Genomic DNA, 17071 nt, shown 5'->3' with positions numbered 1-17071 from the left:
GTTGCATTTCTTCCTGGCCACACAAAAGAATCAGGTCTTGAGAGGTTGTTCTTTATCATGAAACTATGAACAGACAATTCTAATTACAGTACAGGAAAACAAACACCTAAGTGAAATAATGGGCACAAACTATTTTTCTAAACCTCAAATTCTTCCTGTAACAACTTGTGTGATCTTCCTCTTTTCACTGCTTCTTGGTTTTCACCCCCCTTCTACCGTATCCACACCTTACAGAGCCATGGGGGAAAGGGGCAGGAGGGAGATAAGAGTTTGCCATGTCCTCTTCTCATTGCAGTGATATTTGTGCAACTGAGGACTGGATGGGACAAATCTAACCAACAGGAAGTAATCACTAACGGGAAGATCCTCTCCCTCTCCCTTGCTCTCCAAGGGATCAGAATACTGCACCTACATCACTCCAGATGCCTACAGATGAGTACAACAGCATAGATTACAGAGCAAACCCAACTTAAATATTGTAGTTATTTATGCATCTAGCATTTTTAACCCAAAATATGCCAGAACACTGAAATCATATACGCAACGATCAGTTCAATGAAATGCAGTCAGCTCTTTAACATCGCATAAATGCACAAAACAAGAAGTTTTATTACAGGACAAGAAAAACGACACACCCATTTACATGGCAATGAAAATTTAGGCAGAAAGAAACAAAACAAACAATCAGAAATTAAAGTTTTGCCAGGACACAGGTAACATCCTTTTCTCTTGCGAAGCTTCTTCAGATCTTTAATAAATGTGTGGGCTATGTGGATGGGCACTAAATTTTTTTTTTTTTTTTTTAAACTCATGCAAAATGTCATAGTTAAAGCAACTTCCTCTCTTGCCATGCTGGGATAACCATTTCAGTACCAACTCAGACACAAGTACCACATGCTTCTTCTGATACTCTTTTTTTTTTTTTTCCACTCAAAGTGCTGACTAAGTCCAACCCTGTTTAGCTTGTGAAATCCAATGAGATTACAGGCTGGTGTGGTTATTGGCTGCACACCTGTTGTTTCGCTAATCCAGATTTGGACCATCTTGTCTTTCACTGCTGCTTCACACATCTTTGGTGGTCACAAGAATTCCAATTTCAAGTGCAACATCATCAGAAAAACTAACAGCGAAGAATCACAGATTAGAGTGATCCTTTACTCATTTTAAGTTAAACTGATGTTTGATGAAAAGCAGTTAAAAAATCATAGTAAAGAAACTCTCAAAACAAAAATCCAAGCTTAACATTCAGCATGTCTCCATTCACTCTTCCTTGTCTCTTGAAAATATGCTCTAGTAGCATTAATAAAATAACTAACAGTCAACATCTGTAATCTTATTCTGACGTCAAACCAAAACTTTCTGCTTTAAAGAGGTTATTTATTGCAGAGGCAGTTTAGGTAGGCAATGCGGCCAGAGGCAGCATGCACTGTTGCACAGAAATCAACAGCAATGCTGTACACTCACTTTTTACTTCAGCTCCACGCAATTTAAAACACAGTAATAAGTTCCAACCTACCTATCTGTCTCTGTGCTGGGACATGGGTTTTCAGAGTCGTCACAGTGGGGGTTGAAGTAGTGCTGGTGGAAGATGTAGTTTTGGGAGTTGATGTTGTGGGCACCTGGACTGATGGTGTCCCAGAAGCAGCTGCTGCAGCTTTGGATGCTACCTTGGAGATCACAGTACTGAGGGTTGAGATATCAAGTACTGTGGGTCGCAGCCTGCCTGTGATATAAGCTGCTAGCCGATTGGCGGGATGTAATGCCCCCATCTGTCCCAAAAGCAGTTTGGCCTGAGGATACCTTTTATCATTAACCTGAAAAAAGTGGAAAAGGGAAATTTTGTGAAAAGAATGCTAATTCACCACCTCTGGAGAGGCGTTTCATTCCATGGGACTTCAAAGTGTGCTTTTCCAAAAACCACTGCAACTCAGAATGGGAATTTCTACTTTCCTTACTGCCCAGGAGAACTTCAAACAACTCTGTTATGTCTTTATAATACAGATTTTAGATGCTACTCAGACTCTCACATAGCACCAGAGTCCAGAGGAGCACGTGAAATCACTGACATTAGATAGAGTGAAGCTAGCATTTATTTTTCCTGTACCTTACTTACGCTAGTCCTGAATAAAAATGGGTTCCCAAATTTGAGGACAATTTTTGATAAAATTTTCAAACCTAATTAACACCTAGCATCAGAAGAAACAGAAGAAAGAATACTTAAGTCATATACACTGGGACAAAACTCTAAAGAGCTTGTAAAAGCTTTATCAGCTCTTCTCCATACTGTCATTTGAGAGTGTAATTAAAGTACGATGAGTTGACTAACTTCAAATTCAGAGTTGCAGTGATAACTGACTGCATGGGAGAGAAAAAACTAGACATCCTTCTGAATGTCAGGCTTTATACCTAGTGATCAATGGGAAGTTTTGGTAGTGTTGCACTATACTTTCAGGTTGTTTGGTAATACCTTCTAAAAGCCAAATACATTTAACACACCACTAAAGTCTTTACTCTTTCTACTGATCAACTTTTATCAAAAGTAATCTCCCCCTACATTTTTTCTCTCCACTAGTTTCTCTTTCTCAGGGTGCCATATCTGCAAAGTGTCATGAAAATGAATTTTACTCTTATTTTCTAATTCATATGCCTTCCCTGAAAGTGGTATTACTATAATGACAAACACCTTTGACTGAAAAAGATCTTTATCCTAGCCCTACAGTTCCTACCACCAATTCATAACACCAAGTTGGCAGCATGAAACTACAGGGAAAGGACTGACTTTGAATTTAGGATTATGAAGTCTCTTGATGAACAACATATATTCTGCAAAGAGGACACAGGCTATTAGTGATGATTCACAGTAAGCTGTAGCAAAAAGCAGTTTAATGTTTACAGTTTCATTTTAAAGTTTTGTCCCAGTGTACAATTCCTCAGAAAAATATTCTTTTTGTGGCCTCTAAGAGCCATTCATTTGGAAGCATAACCTGTCAAATGCATCTGCAGGGAGTTTTCCAAAGCACCAAAAATCTTGGGAAAAATTCTGTACTTGGGCCACCAAGACCCAAATGGCCAAAAGGTCAAGCTAAACCATCGGATTTCAGACTTCCAATCAGATTTCCTGTTATTGAGTCAATCCTGAAAGGGACAAGCTTATGGAGAGGCAGGAACGTCACCAGATACTAAGAATCCTTGTCTGGACAGGCAAAAGACTATGTAGACAAATTAAAGAGTGTTTTCCCCTTCAAGTTCTGGGATACTGGATGAAATGGAATCTAATCTCCACAGTAAAGGCAGAGGGACCCACCTGAATCAAGCCTGAGGGGCTCATATTAGCTTTGCGATTGTAGACGACCAGCTTTCCTGCAGGAGAAACCCCTGCATAAAAAGGCAAGCCTTTGCCCCCATGCAACTTCTCCTGCAGTTTGTCCAATGTGTCTGCCCGCAAGAACTTTAGATTTTCTGGCTTTTTGCGTGACGACACTCTGCTATCAGGAGTCTCCAAGACAGGTATCTCGGGCTTCTCGTCCTTGTCCTGGTAGGACGGCACTGAAATTTTCATTCTGGAGGAGTAGACAGGAGGGTGGTTCTCATCCTGGGCCTTGTATTCCGAAGCCAATTCAATAATGAAGCTACCCACTTTGAGGCACTGTGGCGCGTTACTGCTGATATGCTGTGGTAAGATGGTCAAGATCTTATTGTGATCTTCCTCCAAGTTGCGGTCAGAGATAATCTCGATAAGTTTGGCTGGTCCACCTGGAGTGGTGTGATGAACGTAGGAGGTGGAGGAAGAGTCCCCCTCACTACGGGGAGACCACCAGCTTTTCTCTGAGAAAGAATTGAAATAGGTTTCTGCAATACTATGGCATTTTTATCACCTGGATATTCAAACAATTTTATTCTGCCCACACCTCCACCCCTGTCTTAGCTGCAGGGCAACAAGTAAAAGAACTGCTCAAAGCATCATTTCCCCTCGCAGAGCTTCACAAGCAAGCAAAAACTCACTGCAAAACTAACGTGACTATTTCTCACAGTTCATTCCCTGCAGCCATACCATCTCAGGTTGTATCCCATTGCATCACAAGCTAAACAAAGCTGGGTTGTTTTCAGTACATGGATGAAAGATCTCCAAGCAACACCAACATGCAGTAGAAAGCATCGCTGGTTATTCAAGAGATGGCACTTTTCTCTTGGAGTCAGAAAAGGACCAGTGTCCTCTAATGGCATGAGGGGCAAACATGTCGCTAGCAGAACTGTCTTTTGCAGAAGGTGTGTAACAGAAGCATGACCTTTTGTTGTCATTAGAGATCCAATGTCACTTTTTGCAAAACTGTAAGGATGTTGAGCCCTGTGTCCTGGCCATTTTAATTTCACCTACCAATTCACCAGCATTTTCAACTAGTTGTATTATTTTTCCATTCCCATCCTTAAATGTAGAGTGCGCTGTTGTAAACATTAAACAGTGAAAAAATTCAGCTCAAAAAGGCAGCTATATTTCATTAGTGGATGACACAATGCCTCTAGTATGTCTCATTTTAAAGTTTGCAACATGATTTGGGCCACTTCAGACTGAAGGAGAACACAGATGTCTAGCTTGCTTCTTTGTGAACTAGAAACTCAAAGTCAGTGTATAAAATGTAGCAAAACTTCAACCTTTCAACTTGAACTAAAAGAATTCAACATCAAACAACTCCAAATAAAGTATAGACGCTTCCTCATCCCATACAGTTCTAAGTGGAGAACATGAGGATCCCATCCTCACAGTATCACTTGGACATTTATTAATTCTTCAGTAACTACAAAGTAATAATAAGGAGAAAAAAAAAAAAAAAGTGAAAAAACCCAAAAAACCCCACAAACCAAAACCAGTCATCTCCATTCCTTCCCAAGTATCTAATTATCGCTCTTGAAGATGTCTGCTGTGCAGTATTATCTTTTGTTACTAAACAAACTACTGTAATACTGGTCATTTTAGCCTTAGAATAACAGCAAGTACTGGATATTTAGTTTGCTGTATCTCCCGCATGACACACACACAACTGCTTAAGAAAACAGGAAACTGTAAGCACATCATAAGATTTTTATTGACAACCATAATAACTCCCCCAGCAAATGGACTTTTTTTTCATCAATAGCTACAACTTTTTAAAAAAATAAAGCCAACACAAAAACCCCACAAAAACGGGGAACTACCAAGAGGTCGAATTACACTCAATACTCAGCTCTTACCTCCTGATTTATCAGTGTCTTTGTCTACCTCACAGGTTGCTTTCTCAGGAGACTGAAGGTCTGCTTTTTCCTCCTGCAGGAACAAAGAAATCCAAGAAAAATTTTCATCCTGTGTATCTCTCTTCCACGGTAAAAATCACATCACAAACTACTTCATCATACTGTCACCCTGAATCATAAACATATGCTAACTTCGACAATGTTACAATTTTCATCTTACAACAGCTCTTTTAACAATGAACATTTAAGCCTTACATGATAGTGCACTCGGCAGCCAAGAATTTCCACAGACAAGACATTTTCTATCACAGTAACAGGATAAGTTTACCAGCACTGCTAGGTGATTTAGGCTCCAGACTCCACAGCCCTATCACCATCAAGTGTAAGTCAAACCCTCATGTTGTGTAGGAGTTTATGGGAAAAAGAATTACTTCACCATTTTCAGTATTTCTGCCTGTTCTATGATACATGCTAGTTGCAGTGTGACTTCTTACCTTTACACTAGAACTCTGTGAATCACTTTTGTCTTTTTGTTGCTTTTTCTCCTCTCTCTTGCGTTCATATGGTCGGACCCTTGCACAAGTCATCATACTTTCAAAGTACAAGTAGACAGGATCCTTGTCCTCCTCTCGAATCTACAAAAAAGAAAACAAACCACAAAACAAAACCTCTCCATTCTAGATGCATGTTAAGATTAATGAGACAGTTTTGTTTTCTAACAACACTTCAACGTTAATGCTTCAATAGTAAATGTCAAAATAAAGGTCTAGCATTTAAAGCTGAATCTGCCCTCTTAGTATCACATAGCCCAGTCTACATTTTGCTTCCAAATTACTTGGGGAGGGGGATGGAACACCACCACCAGCCCCAAAACCCCAAACCCATTGAGATACTCTAACTGGGGAAACAAGTCCTAAGTGTCATGCATGGTTTAACATTATCTGGTATACATTAAGTAGCAGCTCTGGTATGTTTGTTCTTCAGACATAACTAGACTTAATTCTGCTGCAGTTCTTCCTCTACTGCTGTTGTTGCTTTTGTTAGATACTAAGGTGAGGGAGAGGCAAATGCAGATTCTTCCAATACGGGCAGTGTGAGACCTCAGAAAAGAACAACAAAAAAAAAAGACTCTAGAACTACATTGTACACTGTGTGACTGTATCCTCTTTTTTTTTTTTTTTGCAATTCATTACTTCGATAGGCTACATTATGCAGCTAATAACTTCTGCAAACATTACAGGACCAGCATACACTTTGCCAGAAATAGCATGTATTGTTGCATTTTTTAAATGAGGCTATTAGCGAATCATAATCACCTTTCACCATCTGCATATTGCTACAATAAATTATCAACAGAAGACGGACATAGTTAAAGATTTATATACAGTCAATTCACCCTAGCTTATCAACATATCTACAGGCAGTCAATCTTAGGCTTTCATCTCAAATTGCATCTAAAATGGCCTAGCACAGAAGCTTTTGGCAGTGTTTGTTTTAATTTTCAATACAAAGAAAAATAAACGCATCTTTTTTCCATTCTTACCACTGGATTAGGTTTAGGAGTATACACTCTGCCTGATTTCACTCCACTGGAAGATCTATGCTTACTAGGAAGCACGACTTCTGGGTTGGGCAGTAGTGAAGATTTAACTGGTTCAATAACAGATGGTGTTGGGATGTAAATTGGCTCTGGATCTATTTCACCTTCTACTTTCACCCACAATGGACAGTTCCTAACAGGCTGTTCCGGCTCCGAGTCGCAGATAGCTGAAAAAAAGAAGAAAAACAAAAACAGCTTATAGATGAAACACCATCTAACACAGCAGTTACAGAATTTTCTGTTTGAGCCTGAGGTCTAGCCATGCAGCAATCACTAGTTTATACTACCAGAAAATACTGCTGGTTGTTTTTCTTGTTTCAAATTCTAGCCAGAAGTGACTGGGATTTGTCCACAAGAGGAAATGAAAATAAAAATTATTCTACACTAATCATTGTTTTTCACTTGTACTGTGATAGCAGATACAGAAAAACACTGAAGAATTAATGATCATCATTGATGCTTTATACTTAAAAATTACAAAACTCCCCCCAAAAAACCAGACTTTATACCATATCTGTATGGAAGAATTCATTTATTCCAGTGGAACACCAGAAAACACTATGTTTGTTTTTAGCTATTGCTAGAAGTACGAACTAGCAAGAAACTGAAAGTGTAAATTCAAAGTCAATCTCTAGCAATTTGGTTTTCTGTACACACCTTAGATCAAATCTGAAACTACCATAAACCACTATTTTCACTGAAGTCAGTGAACTATGCAGCTATACACAGCAACTGAAAATACAGCTCTAGATACTAACTTGATAAGAGGGAAAGAAAACAGCACTGTAACAGTGAAGATTACCAACAGGGACAGCAGTAATTATCTCGTATCCTTATTCTTGAAGAGTTGGGGAAGAGTTTAAATTATCAGAAAGAAACTCCAGCTATTTGATCACAATAAACAACTAAGTAGTGCCCAAAATGCTGATCAGATAATTAAGTTTTAAAAAAGGTAAAAGGTGTTATTCTAGTCAGCTATATGAAACCTCTTGGAATTCACTCCCAATTTCTGGATTTAGAAATGGCATCACTACTACATCCTAACAAAAATGTCCACCAAGATAGGTGCTTTCTGCAAAGCTGTAAGTAATCACTTTTGCCCAGCAATACTCACTGTATTCCACCCTTTTTCTCTTCTTCTTATCTTTCTGCTTCAGCTCATCTTCCTCCCCATCACCCTCTTCTTCCACATCTTCACCCTCTTGCTGTTCTTCCTGTGTTCCACAGGACACAAGATTTCCACGCGCACCCTTTTTCATTATTTTCTTATGTTTTGATGCTCCCTTCACCAGCAACACTCTTCTCTTCAAGCAAGTACAACCAAACATACAGTCTGGCCTGCGGCAGTGGGTAGGCTGACGCTTCTCCAGTGCCAGACTGGCACATATGCAACCCAGTCGACAGAAATCATTATTGCAAGGAGGTGCTCGTCGTCTTATTATTTTGTGGATAGGTTTGGTTTTGAGAGAAGCCTAAGAAAAGTTTTAAAGAAGAATACAATTAAAATTTTAGTACGAGGAAATTTTAGTAAAATTACATCAAGTATATGCAAAATTGCTATTCAAAGTTCATTTAAAATAACCCCTCCTGGTTTACATAATAACCCCCTACATGGTTTACATATGAAAATTTGTCATCTATACTGAAAAAAACCCAACCAGAACACAGGAAAGTTTGCATTTGAAGTCTTTTGAGAGGTGATTTGAGACAGCTAAACCATCTTGGCAATAAGTAGGATGTGAAGAAAGCAAAAGAGGTTATCATGTGACAACCAAGTTACATGACCAGGATTTTTTTTGCAGTTCCACCAAAAAAAAGGTGACAGATAGTAAGGAAATGCAGTTACTGAATAGCAATTGTATTAACCAGAATTTTTAATGGTGAAAATTAGAGAACTCAAATTAGTAGTGATTCACATCAACATGCTATTATCACAATTAGTTTTTTCACGTACTGCTAAGTCAGCACTTCTCAACTTTCACTGCAAAGACTACACCACAAAGGAACATTGTGCTTTGTCAAGCTCCTCAGCAGCTTCAGTCTTGTTTTCTGCATCTATATGCAACACCAGCAAGTGTACAGAGCTGGAAAAGCAACAGTACAGAAAGGAAAGGAACTATTACAGATCTACCTGAGCTGTAAGCAGGGTTGCCAGAGAGATGTCTGCTCGTTCTTCTGTAATATAGGTCCGTGGTTTGCCATCCCAGAGAGCACAGTCTTCCAAGTCCATTAACTTCACTTGAGATTTAGACAAACCTGGTGGACGAGCTCCTTGTTGCTGTTGCGGTGCTTGGTGCAAACTAATCTGTTTTGGAAGTATGTTTTCATCCAGAGCTGGCACCAGGAAACTATCTGCTTGGTTATTCAAACTGTTATTTGAGACAGACTTAGCAGCCTTTTCCCCTGACGCTGAAGAGTTCTGTTTCTGCTTTGTAGAAAAAGGTGAAGGCAGTATAGGCTTGTAAGATGATTTTACTCTACTGTTTGTAGATGTTTGTCTGGTTTGAGCCTTTGTCTTCCTGGAGGTAGATGACAGAGGAACAGGCTTGAACGTATAAGACGTTGATGGAATTATGGTGGACTGCTTCTTTAAAACACTGTCAAGTGTTCGCACATAGCTAGTGCTCTTAGTGGGAAGTTGATACACCACAGGAGAAGTTGGAGTGTTAGAAGAGAATCCCATACTTGTTTCCATCAATTTCCCTTCATTTTCCAGGTACTCATCCAGCTTGTCACTGCAGAAAGCTGAGCGATTCTTCAGGGAACCTTCTGAACTGCCACCTAAACAAATAAAAAGCACTTTAACTACCTCTCAGGAAAACATACTGACAAATCTTACATTAATTACACCATATAGAAGAGGTAAATAACTTCTTTTAAATATATATAATTCTTTTTTATTTTTTATTTTATTTTATTATTTTACTTTTTTTACTATTTTACTTATTTTACTATTATTTTATTTATATATATTAAAAATATATACAATTCTTTTTGAAGAGTACAACACAGGCACACGAAATATAATCCACTCTGAAACACAACCAGCTGTCTGAACAACTGTTTTTGTGAAGATTTTACATGTGTATTCGTTCACAAAACCAGTAAGCCTTCACAGGCAGCACTTCTATGTAACTTATCTTCTTTGTCCTGAACATCTAGCCTACTTGGTACACCACAATACATCTGGAATACCCCAACACAACACTGTATGACAGTGCAGAAGGTACAAGTATTTGATCTAAATAAATATAAAGTAAAAATTGGCCATTTGCCAAATATCCATGTCTCCCTGGGGCAGGGCAAAGTAATCACATATGTAAGGAATACTTGTTCTAACTGGAGTTAAAAATACACCAGTAGAAACGAAAATTGCTCTAGTTCATTAGGGTTCCTGGGGCAACAGGATTCTGGAATTATCATATTTCCAAGCAAACTCAAACTGACAAACAAAACCAAAACCATTACAGCTTTGATCTTCACTCAAGCCTTCTGTGTAAAACAGAATAGATGCATTTTTATCTTACTTGGAATATGTTTCTCCCTTCCCTCATAAACCTCCATTCTGACCATGGAAGCAGTACCAAAGCAGGTCAAGAAAAAGGCCGTGTGTTGGAAATATGTATACTGATCTCTTTTTTTTACCTTCATTTCTAGAAGCACCATGAAGCTTCCCTCGCCATCCTTTGATTTTTCTGAAATCGTTTGTCTTTCCTGTCCTGGAAACAAAAGGAAATCCAGTATCTGGAAAAGAAGAAATTTAGCCTCAGTTTATGAACCAAGCTTGATTTTATCAATGTCCTCGCAAACCCTGCTTATTCCCTTTCACGGGTAGATGAACAGTAGTAAACCAAAAGGCTGACTCAAGAGACTTGCTTTTTACCTTTTTTTAAATTAACATAATACTTAAAGCCAAGCTTACTGTAGAGTCCTGCTGTATGGCCATGCATCTGCTATCCCCTACAAAAGATGTCTTCTCCTGTATTTTCAGTTTTAGTCTCCTTAGCAATGGTGCAAGCAATTGATTCCGAAACTCAAAAGGGTGAATGAGCTAGTTATTTGGCGAAAATGAAACAGGCATGTTTTGAGCTGATACTACAACCTCTCACAGCAAGGAAAGTAATTCAAGTCTCTCCCCTCAATTGAGTCAGTGACTTTTATACGACCTGTAGAAACTCCATTTAGTGTTTAGTGTTCTGTCAAATTATAGCTGAGTATCAATTAGGGGCAGGGAATAATCACAAAAGGCAAACAGCAACATCTCTGTCAAGTTATCCACCAGCCCTGGGAGCTAAATTGGAATGTAAAAATACTAACAGGGATCTGTGTAGCTGTTTTACATATTGCTAGGCTAGAAGTAACAGGATTTGATAGAGTTGACTGAGGTCTTCTGAATTGAGTCTGCCTCTTTTGCAGTATAATCAAAGCTGAGATACAATGTCTCCCTCTTTAGCAGCATCCAAAAGCACCAGAGTAAGAAATACACAGTAATCAGAATATTAAAGCAGGAGAAAGAGGTAAGTAGGAGAAAGACAAGCACCCCTATACTTTGTCCAAGCAGTTTATTATCAAAAATAGTATCTACCAACAGTATTAGAATCATGGTCACAGTATAATGAGAAATGCACTTGTCTGGATACCAAATGAGTTTAAAAAAGCACAACTAGTCAGCATTTGTAATAAATAAGTATCATGAAGTTATAGATTATCCCCCAAGCGGTGCCTCAAGCTCTTCTAGAAAGTTCTGATACTCAGCTCTGTGAAAGAACTTTTTCGTTTTGCATGTGAACAACATCAGAGAAATTAAGATTGCTTAGGCTTTTTCTGAGCAATTTGTGAGTAGTTAAAGTGTAAATTTACACCTAGAAAACCCAGTTCCAATGCCAGTATAAAATAATCTCGACAGATATTATTATTGGATTACAACCATCCCAAAAAGGTAAGGCTGATGACAATCTGGCCGGAATTACTCAGGACTCCTTGGCCAGCATAATGATAAAAGGAAGTTCTCACATTTTGTCATTTTAATACTGCTTTAAGCCCTTTAAGATATCAGAATAATAAAAATAAAAAGGTAATACTTGAGGTTTCAGCAAATTCACATTCTACCCACCTGGAGAATTGGGATTGGTTCCTGGATAGCCCCACAGAGAGTAATTTGAGTAGGAAAGAGGAAGCTGCACACCCAAGTATTTCAAGTCAATGCTCATTGTTGGGTCCACGGAATTCAACTTCAGTCCCACTAAAAGAGGCGAGTATCAGTAAGTGTCTCAATGCAGCAAGATGTTAGGAAAATGAAAGCCAAGATATTTACTACAAGATAAACCATTAAGTTATATACAGGCTTTTCTAGCATTCACCCACTGTTTAAAGACACCTGAAAAAGAACATTAGCAACTATAACCATTACTTACACCGGATTTGCAGCAGGTATGAGTTAAAGAGCACTTTAGGGAATGGGAAATCAAGAAAAAATTGAGTTACTTTTCACAGGTTTTTTTGTTACTACAGAAGCTTCTACAGAAATTTATTAACCAAAATGCCAATGTTGTAATAATTCTCACAATAGAAGTTTTTGTTTATTCATTTTTTGAAGAAGTTAGCACCATTTACATCCTTGAAGGCTAGAGTTACTGCCTGAAGCCAATTCGGCTGTCTATTTGATATTTCATATCACTACATAAATTATCAATCCTGCCAGTGGCCCCTACACAATTCCCTTCACTACTGAAAGCTATTCTTGTGCAAGAACATAAACCACACACACTTCAGTTTCAACTAGCAATAAAAGACAGGAGCAAACAACATTTCGGTTCTGAAGAAGAGCGTGTGTGTGTTTGGAAATTATGATATAAATAAAGCTGTATTCAGACAGTGCTCTCAAGACTAGTTCATCAAATGATCCAGATCTCAGTAGGTTATTTTTTTTCCAGGCTTGGCACTCTGCAATAAAACACTTTTTTTTTTTTCATGAAGCAGGGGGGAAAACAGCTATAAAGAAACTAAACAATCTGTATTGTTGATGCTACCACAAATACTTAACTGCTTATAACATCTTCCTTCATCAACTCCCCCAAAATACTCAAATTGAAAGACTTTACTAGGTCACAAAAGCTATCTTTATCCATGGCAAAACAAATACATATACAGAAATGCTGAGAAAAAAAGCAGTCAGTAAATTTCACTTAGTACCTTTTTCGGAAAATACTGTTACACTGAATTCAAGAAATGACTGTTGTCAAATTCTGGAGTTGAGAACATCTGTTTTGGTTTTTAGCTATAGAAACTGACAAATGCTGCTCCTGTTGCCAACAAGTCTGAAATTCATCTATTAAACGTGAGTTTTGAAACTGAAAATGTATGACTTGACAAGGCTCAGGACACATAAAGTAGTATTTGCACATACAGCAGAAACCTTGTGTTGGTGGTACGCGTTTATTTTGGTAAATGGGAACAGAGTGACCTGATTACTGGCAGCCTGAAAACAATCGACATGGAACACATCTGAAACATAGTTGTTTAAATGGATACTGTTATCAAAGACAGTCTAGTGAGATATAATTTTCAAACATACACAGTGAAAATGAGCAGCAAGCAACTCAATCTAGCATTTTGTGTAAAAAACATGTCAACTGCAAAATGTCATGATGCCATCCATTTATTTTCAAACTTTATTTAAAATAAAATGGAAAGAGTACACAGTTTATTTTGACACCCCATTTGAATTGTTCTGTCATCTTCAAAAACAAGCCTAGCTTTGTTTTACATTCAAAAATACGATCACCCATACACAAAATTTATTATTTCAGTAAGAAACACCCAGAGAAAAAACAAGAGGATGACTCCAACAAGTGCAACCTGAAATGAACGCAGACAGCCTAAAGAGAACAAATGGTAACAGCATGTATTGTGTCAGTACAGACATCACCATACATTGCAGGTGAACTACTCCTTCTATTAATTTCTATTGTCCCCAGAGTATTGCTAAATTTCAGTTGCTGTAATCAAATAGTAGCAAATGAAGAACCTTAAGAGCTTTCTCCTCTCCATCAGATGCAGCTGCTAAATCTGAAATACAATGCATGATAACAGTGCCTTTGATTTTCAGGAATACGATAAGGATTCAAATTAGCTAAGACAGAAGAGACATCCCATAGCATTGCAATACTCCAGCAGGAGCTTTCCTTCTAACATGCTTAAGTCAAATTCCCTTCTTTCTGAAGCACCTTCTTCCTGCAGTCCTGGTGCCTCTAAGATCTAGATAGCCTCAATCACCATTTTCTTAACTTCACAAATCAACAGCAATTGTGGGGTTCAGGTACAGCTCCAACACATCATCAGTGAATCTCAAAAGGAAACTTAAGCTTCTCAACTGCTGTCCAAAATCAAAAGAAGAGTTAACATAAAAATTGTTATGTCCATTTCCCATACTGCAGTGAGGACAAGAAAGCCAGCAAGCTTCTAGAAAATGGCTGAAAGCACATTTAGAAACATGCACTTCACATCTTCCAGACAGAAGGAAGCCATGTCTCTTTGCCTGTAGTAGTTCTGTAGTAGATGACAAGGAGGTATTAGTCATGATCTGTGGCCAAAAAATTTTGGAGAACAAGTATCAGAATCAAGAAGGCTAACGAGGCTGCACCAAACTCCAGGATGCTACCTAGAATCAGTCTGTCTGGAAAAAGATACAGCCCTTAAGTCTGGCCTAGAGGCACTCCCCAGCCACCTTCTTATGTCTTATTGATGATATTGTGGAGAGAAAGGAGGAAAGAAACCCAACAATCCCTCTCTCCATTATCATTGTGTTCCTTCCCCAATCTTAAGTCTGCAATGGAAGGCAACAGATCTGTAACTTTTTGGAAGGTGAAGGTGATCTGAATAAAGATTGAGCCCAGTTCACATGCAGCAGCTGAAGTCTAACAAGAAAATTATATGTATTGCAATCTCTTCACAGCCTGATCAAATTAAATCTGTATCTATCTGTAGTAATGCTCTTGCTGCTAAGTCTTCATATAACTACTTCTCCCTCTAAAAATTAGACAGGTGAAGGTCATTCTCTTCATTGCTGAATTACAACTACACCATTTAACAGGCTCAGTAGATTACCATCCAACACTGGAAATGATGGTCCCAAGCACTCAAGAAAAATCAAAATTCTTCAGCTCTCTTTTTCTTAGTCTGATGCTTGACTTTTCTTGTCCATTTCATAGTATCTGTGAACTGCTCAACACCCTTCAGAAGGTATCACACACTTCACCACCACTCATTTAGAAGCTGGAGGAAGAACACGTGGGTTTTACACATTCCCAGCTGCAGAATCACCTCATGAGTAAAACAGCCCTCACTAGTGTTGTGGTTGCCAATGTACCATAATTTTATTATCTTTTTCTTGGGTAAAAATAACATCCAGGAGGCCCACAATATAATCCTAAAAAGTCTTAACACTGCTGTAACATTTGCTTAGTGCTCTATCTAGCACTGCCAGCAGCTGACCACAAAAGGCATTTTGCCACCATTTTTGAAATATGACAACAAACTCAGACTTGTGAGGGCAGGCTGGACACTGAGGTCATTAGAAAATAGGGCCACCTATTTCTGGAATCATGGGAAGGGAAAACTGCATTTAGATATCCACGATACAACTGTCAACACTGATGCTATACCCTTGAGGTACAACCTGGCTGGAGATGGGTTATCTTATTTCATTCCCACCACATCCAGGACAGAGCTCTAAGAGTTCTCTACTATCCTTCTTATAACTACTTTGCAAAGGGGGAAGACCAGAATGTCAGCTCAACACTACCAAGATGCAAAGGCATCCCTTTAAAATGGCTGAAAAAAAATCACAGCCTAGTTCTCATCATACCCTGTGTGTAAACCATTCAAGGTAACCCAGGGTTCTTCACAGCAGAAGCTCTGTGAGGACCCAAAATAACCAGTACTGGAGTCAAGATCTGTATTCGGAGCCTCAATCCCTGCAGCATTACAGTTATATGTTTGAAAAATTCAGGGCCAGAACCTCAAGAGCATGAGGTACTATGCTTCCATTCTCATCAATTTCTTCATCATTTGATCTGATGCCTCTGTTAATGCCACTGGTCTCAGGACTACTATTGCTGAAGACTTTCAACATCATCAGTAGAAAGAACATTAAATTCTGCTGTGTTGATCCTTGACTTTCCTCCACCTGACCTCACGATAATGTTGTCTATATAAATGAAGGATCACAAGCTAGAAGTACCTTGACTGGCCCTCTTATGTGGCTAGTAAACCTGGATCTACAGTGACTCAAAGAAATAGACTCAAACATAGCAAATATAGTCTTCATGAAGTGTTTCTGGATCTCTAGCTCCTATACTACCACGAAGCAGCTATTTTCTATAAAGGAGTAAAGTCAGCTCCATCCGCTCTCTGCAAGGATTAGCTCATTACAAAACAGGCACTGCCTGAAGTCTGAAGGCTCAGCACCTTCTGCAAGAGGCATATAATGATGTGCAGCCTCTTGCTCTGCTGTTGGAGACTCAGGATTCACCTTTTGCCTCCTCTACCTCTTCTACTTTGCAACATGAATGTGTGAAAATGAAAACATCTTTATTGGCTGGCTGAAACTACTTTTAAAACCTCTAAGAAAAAAACTGCGCCAGATGCCACAGATTCACTCTCATTGCCGCAAGTTGCAAGAGGGAAAATGACAGTTTCACGCTAATTTCCCTTCATACTCTCACATTTGTGTACACACACCTGTACACTTTCCTGCGTTTGAAAAAAAAAAAAATTCACCAAAATCAGATCCCAGTGGTACTGGGCATACGCAGTATTACATCCAGTAGGAAATTATCAACTCAATATGATTAAGTATAATATACAACCAGGTGCAACAATATGTACATGGCCCACTTACCTTCCTGAAGGCTAGGATGTATAACTTGCTTATGCCTCAAGGTCTTCAGTTCTTCCATCAATTCCTTTTCGAGTACTTGTATTCTTGCTTGACAATCTACTCAAAAAAATAAAAGAGAGAACATATAAAAAGCATTTACTGTGCAAAAAATTTACTTAAGTGATTAATTTTTGAACATGTCTTTACACAATCCCTCACTGCAGTGAAAAGCCACTTCAAAAAATACAAAAACATACCTGGATCATTCGTAGTCAACAAGGGAGCCTGAAGATTCTGCGACTCTTCTCCTCCAGTTCTATCAACAGTGTGAATATCAAGAGCTTCCTACATACATAAAATAAAGA

At 38.6% G+C, this 17071-nt stretch overlaps 1 protein-coding gene across 18 annotated transcripts in view; it reads right to left on the bottom strand.

The window, feature by feature from the left end:
• The window catches only part of MGA (MAX dimerization protein MGA), a 63768-nt gene that overhangs the window by 26122 nt on the left and 20575 nt on the right, over positions 1-17071 (bottom strand). For 14 of the 18 annotated variants that reach the window (XR_012628863.1, XR_012628861.1, XR_012628862.1 and 11 more), the window contains 11 exons: positions 16964-17051; positions 16728-16823; positions 11940-12068; positions 10472-10570; positions 8958-9607; positions 7941-8298; positions 6770-6993; positions 5721-5861; positions 5227-5299; positions 3305-3825; positions 1517-1814 (listed from right to left, as the gene is read on the bottom strand). Coding sequence is in view for 15 of the 18 variants with exons in the window: in XM_074867826.1 (XP_074723927.1) it covers positions 1517-1814; positions 3305-3825; positions 5227-5299; positions 5721-5861; positions 6770-6993; positions 7941-8298; positions 8958-9607; positions 10472-10570; positions 11940-12068; positions 16728-16823; positions 16964-17051 (2677 nt within the window). In the remaining 3 variants the exon portion in view is untranslated. The other 4 variants (XM_074867835.1, XM_074867837.1, XM_074867839.1 and 1 more) reach the window with 4 other exon arrangements.

The sequence above is a fragment of the Strix uralensis genome, chromosome 4, assembly GCF_047716275.1.
Source record: "Strix uralensis isolate ZFMK-TIS-50842 chromosome 4, bStrUra1, whole genome shotgun sequence".
Taxonomy (NCBI): Eukaryota; Metazoa; Chordata; class Aves; order Strigiformes; family Strigidae; genus Strix; species Strix uralensis.
This window is presented reverse-complemented; position numbering and strand designations above follow the sequence as displayed.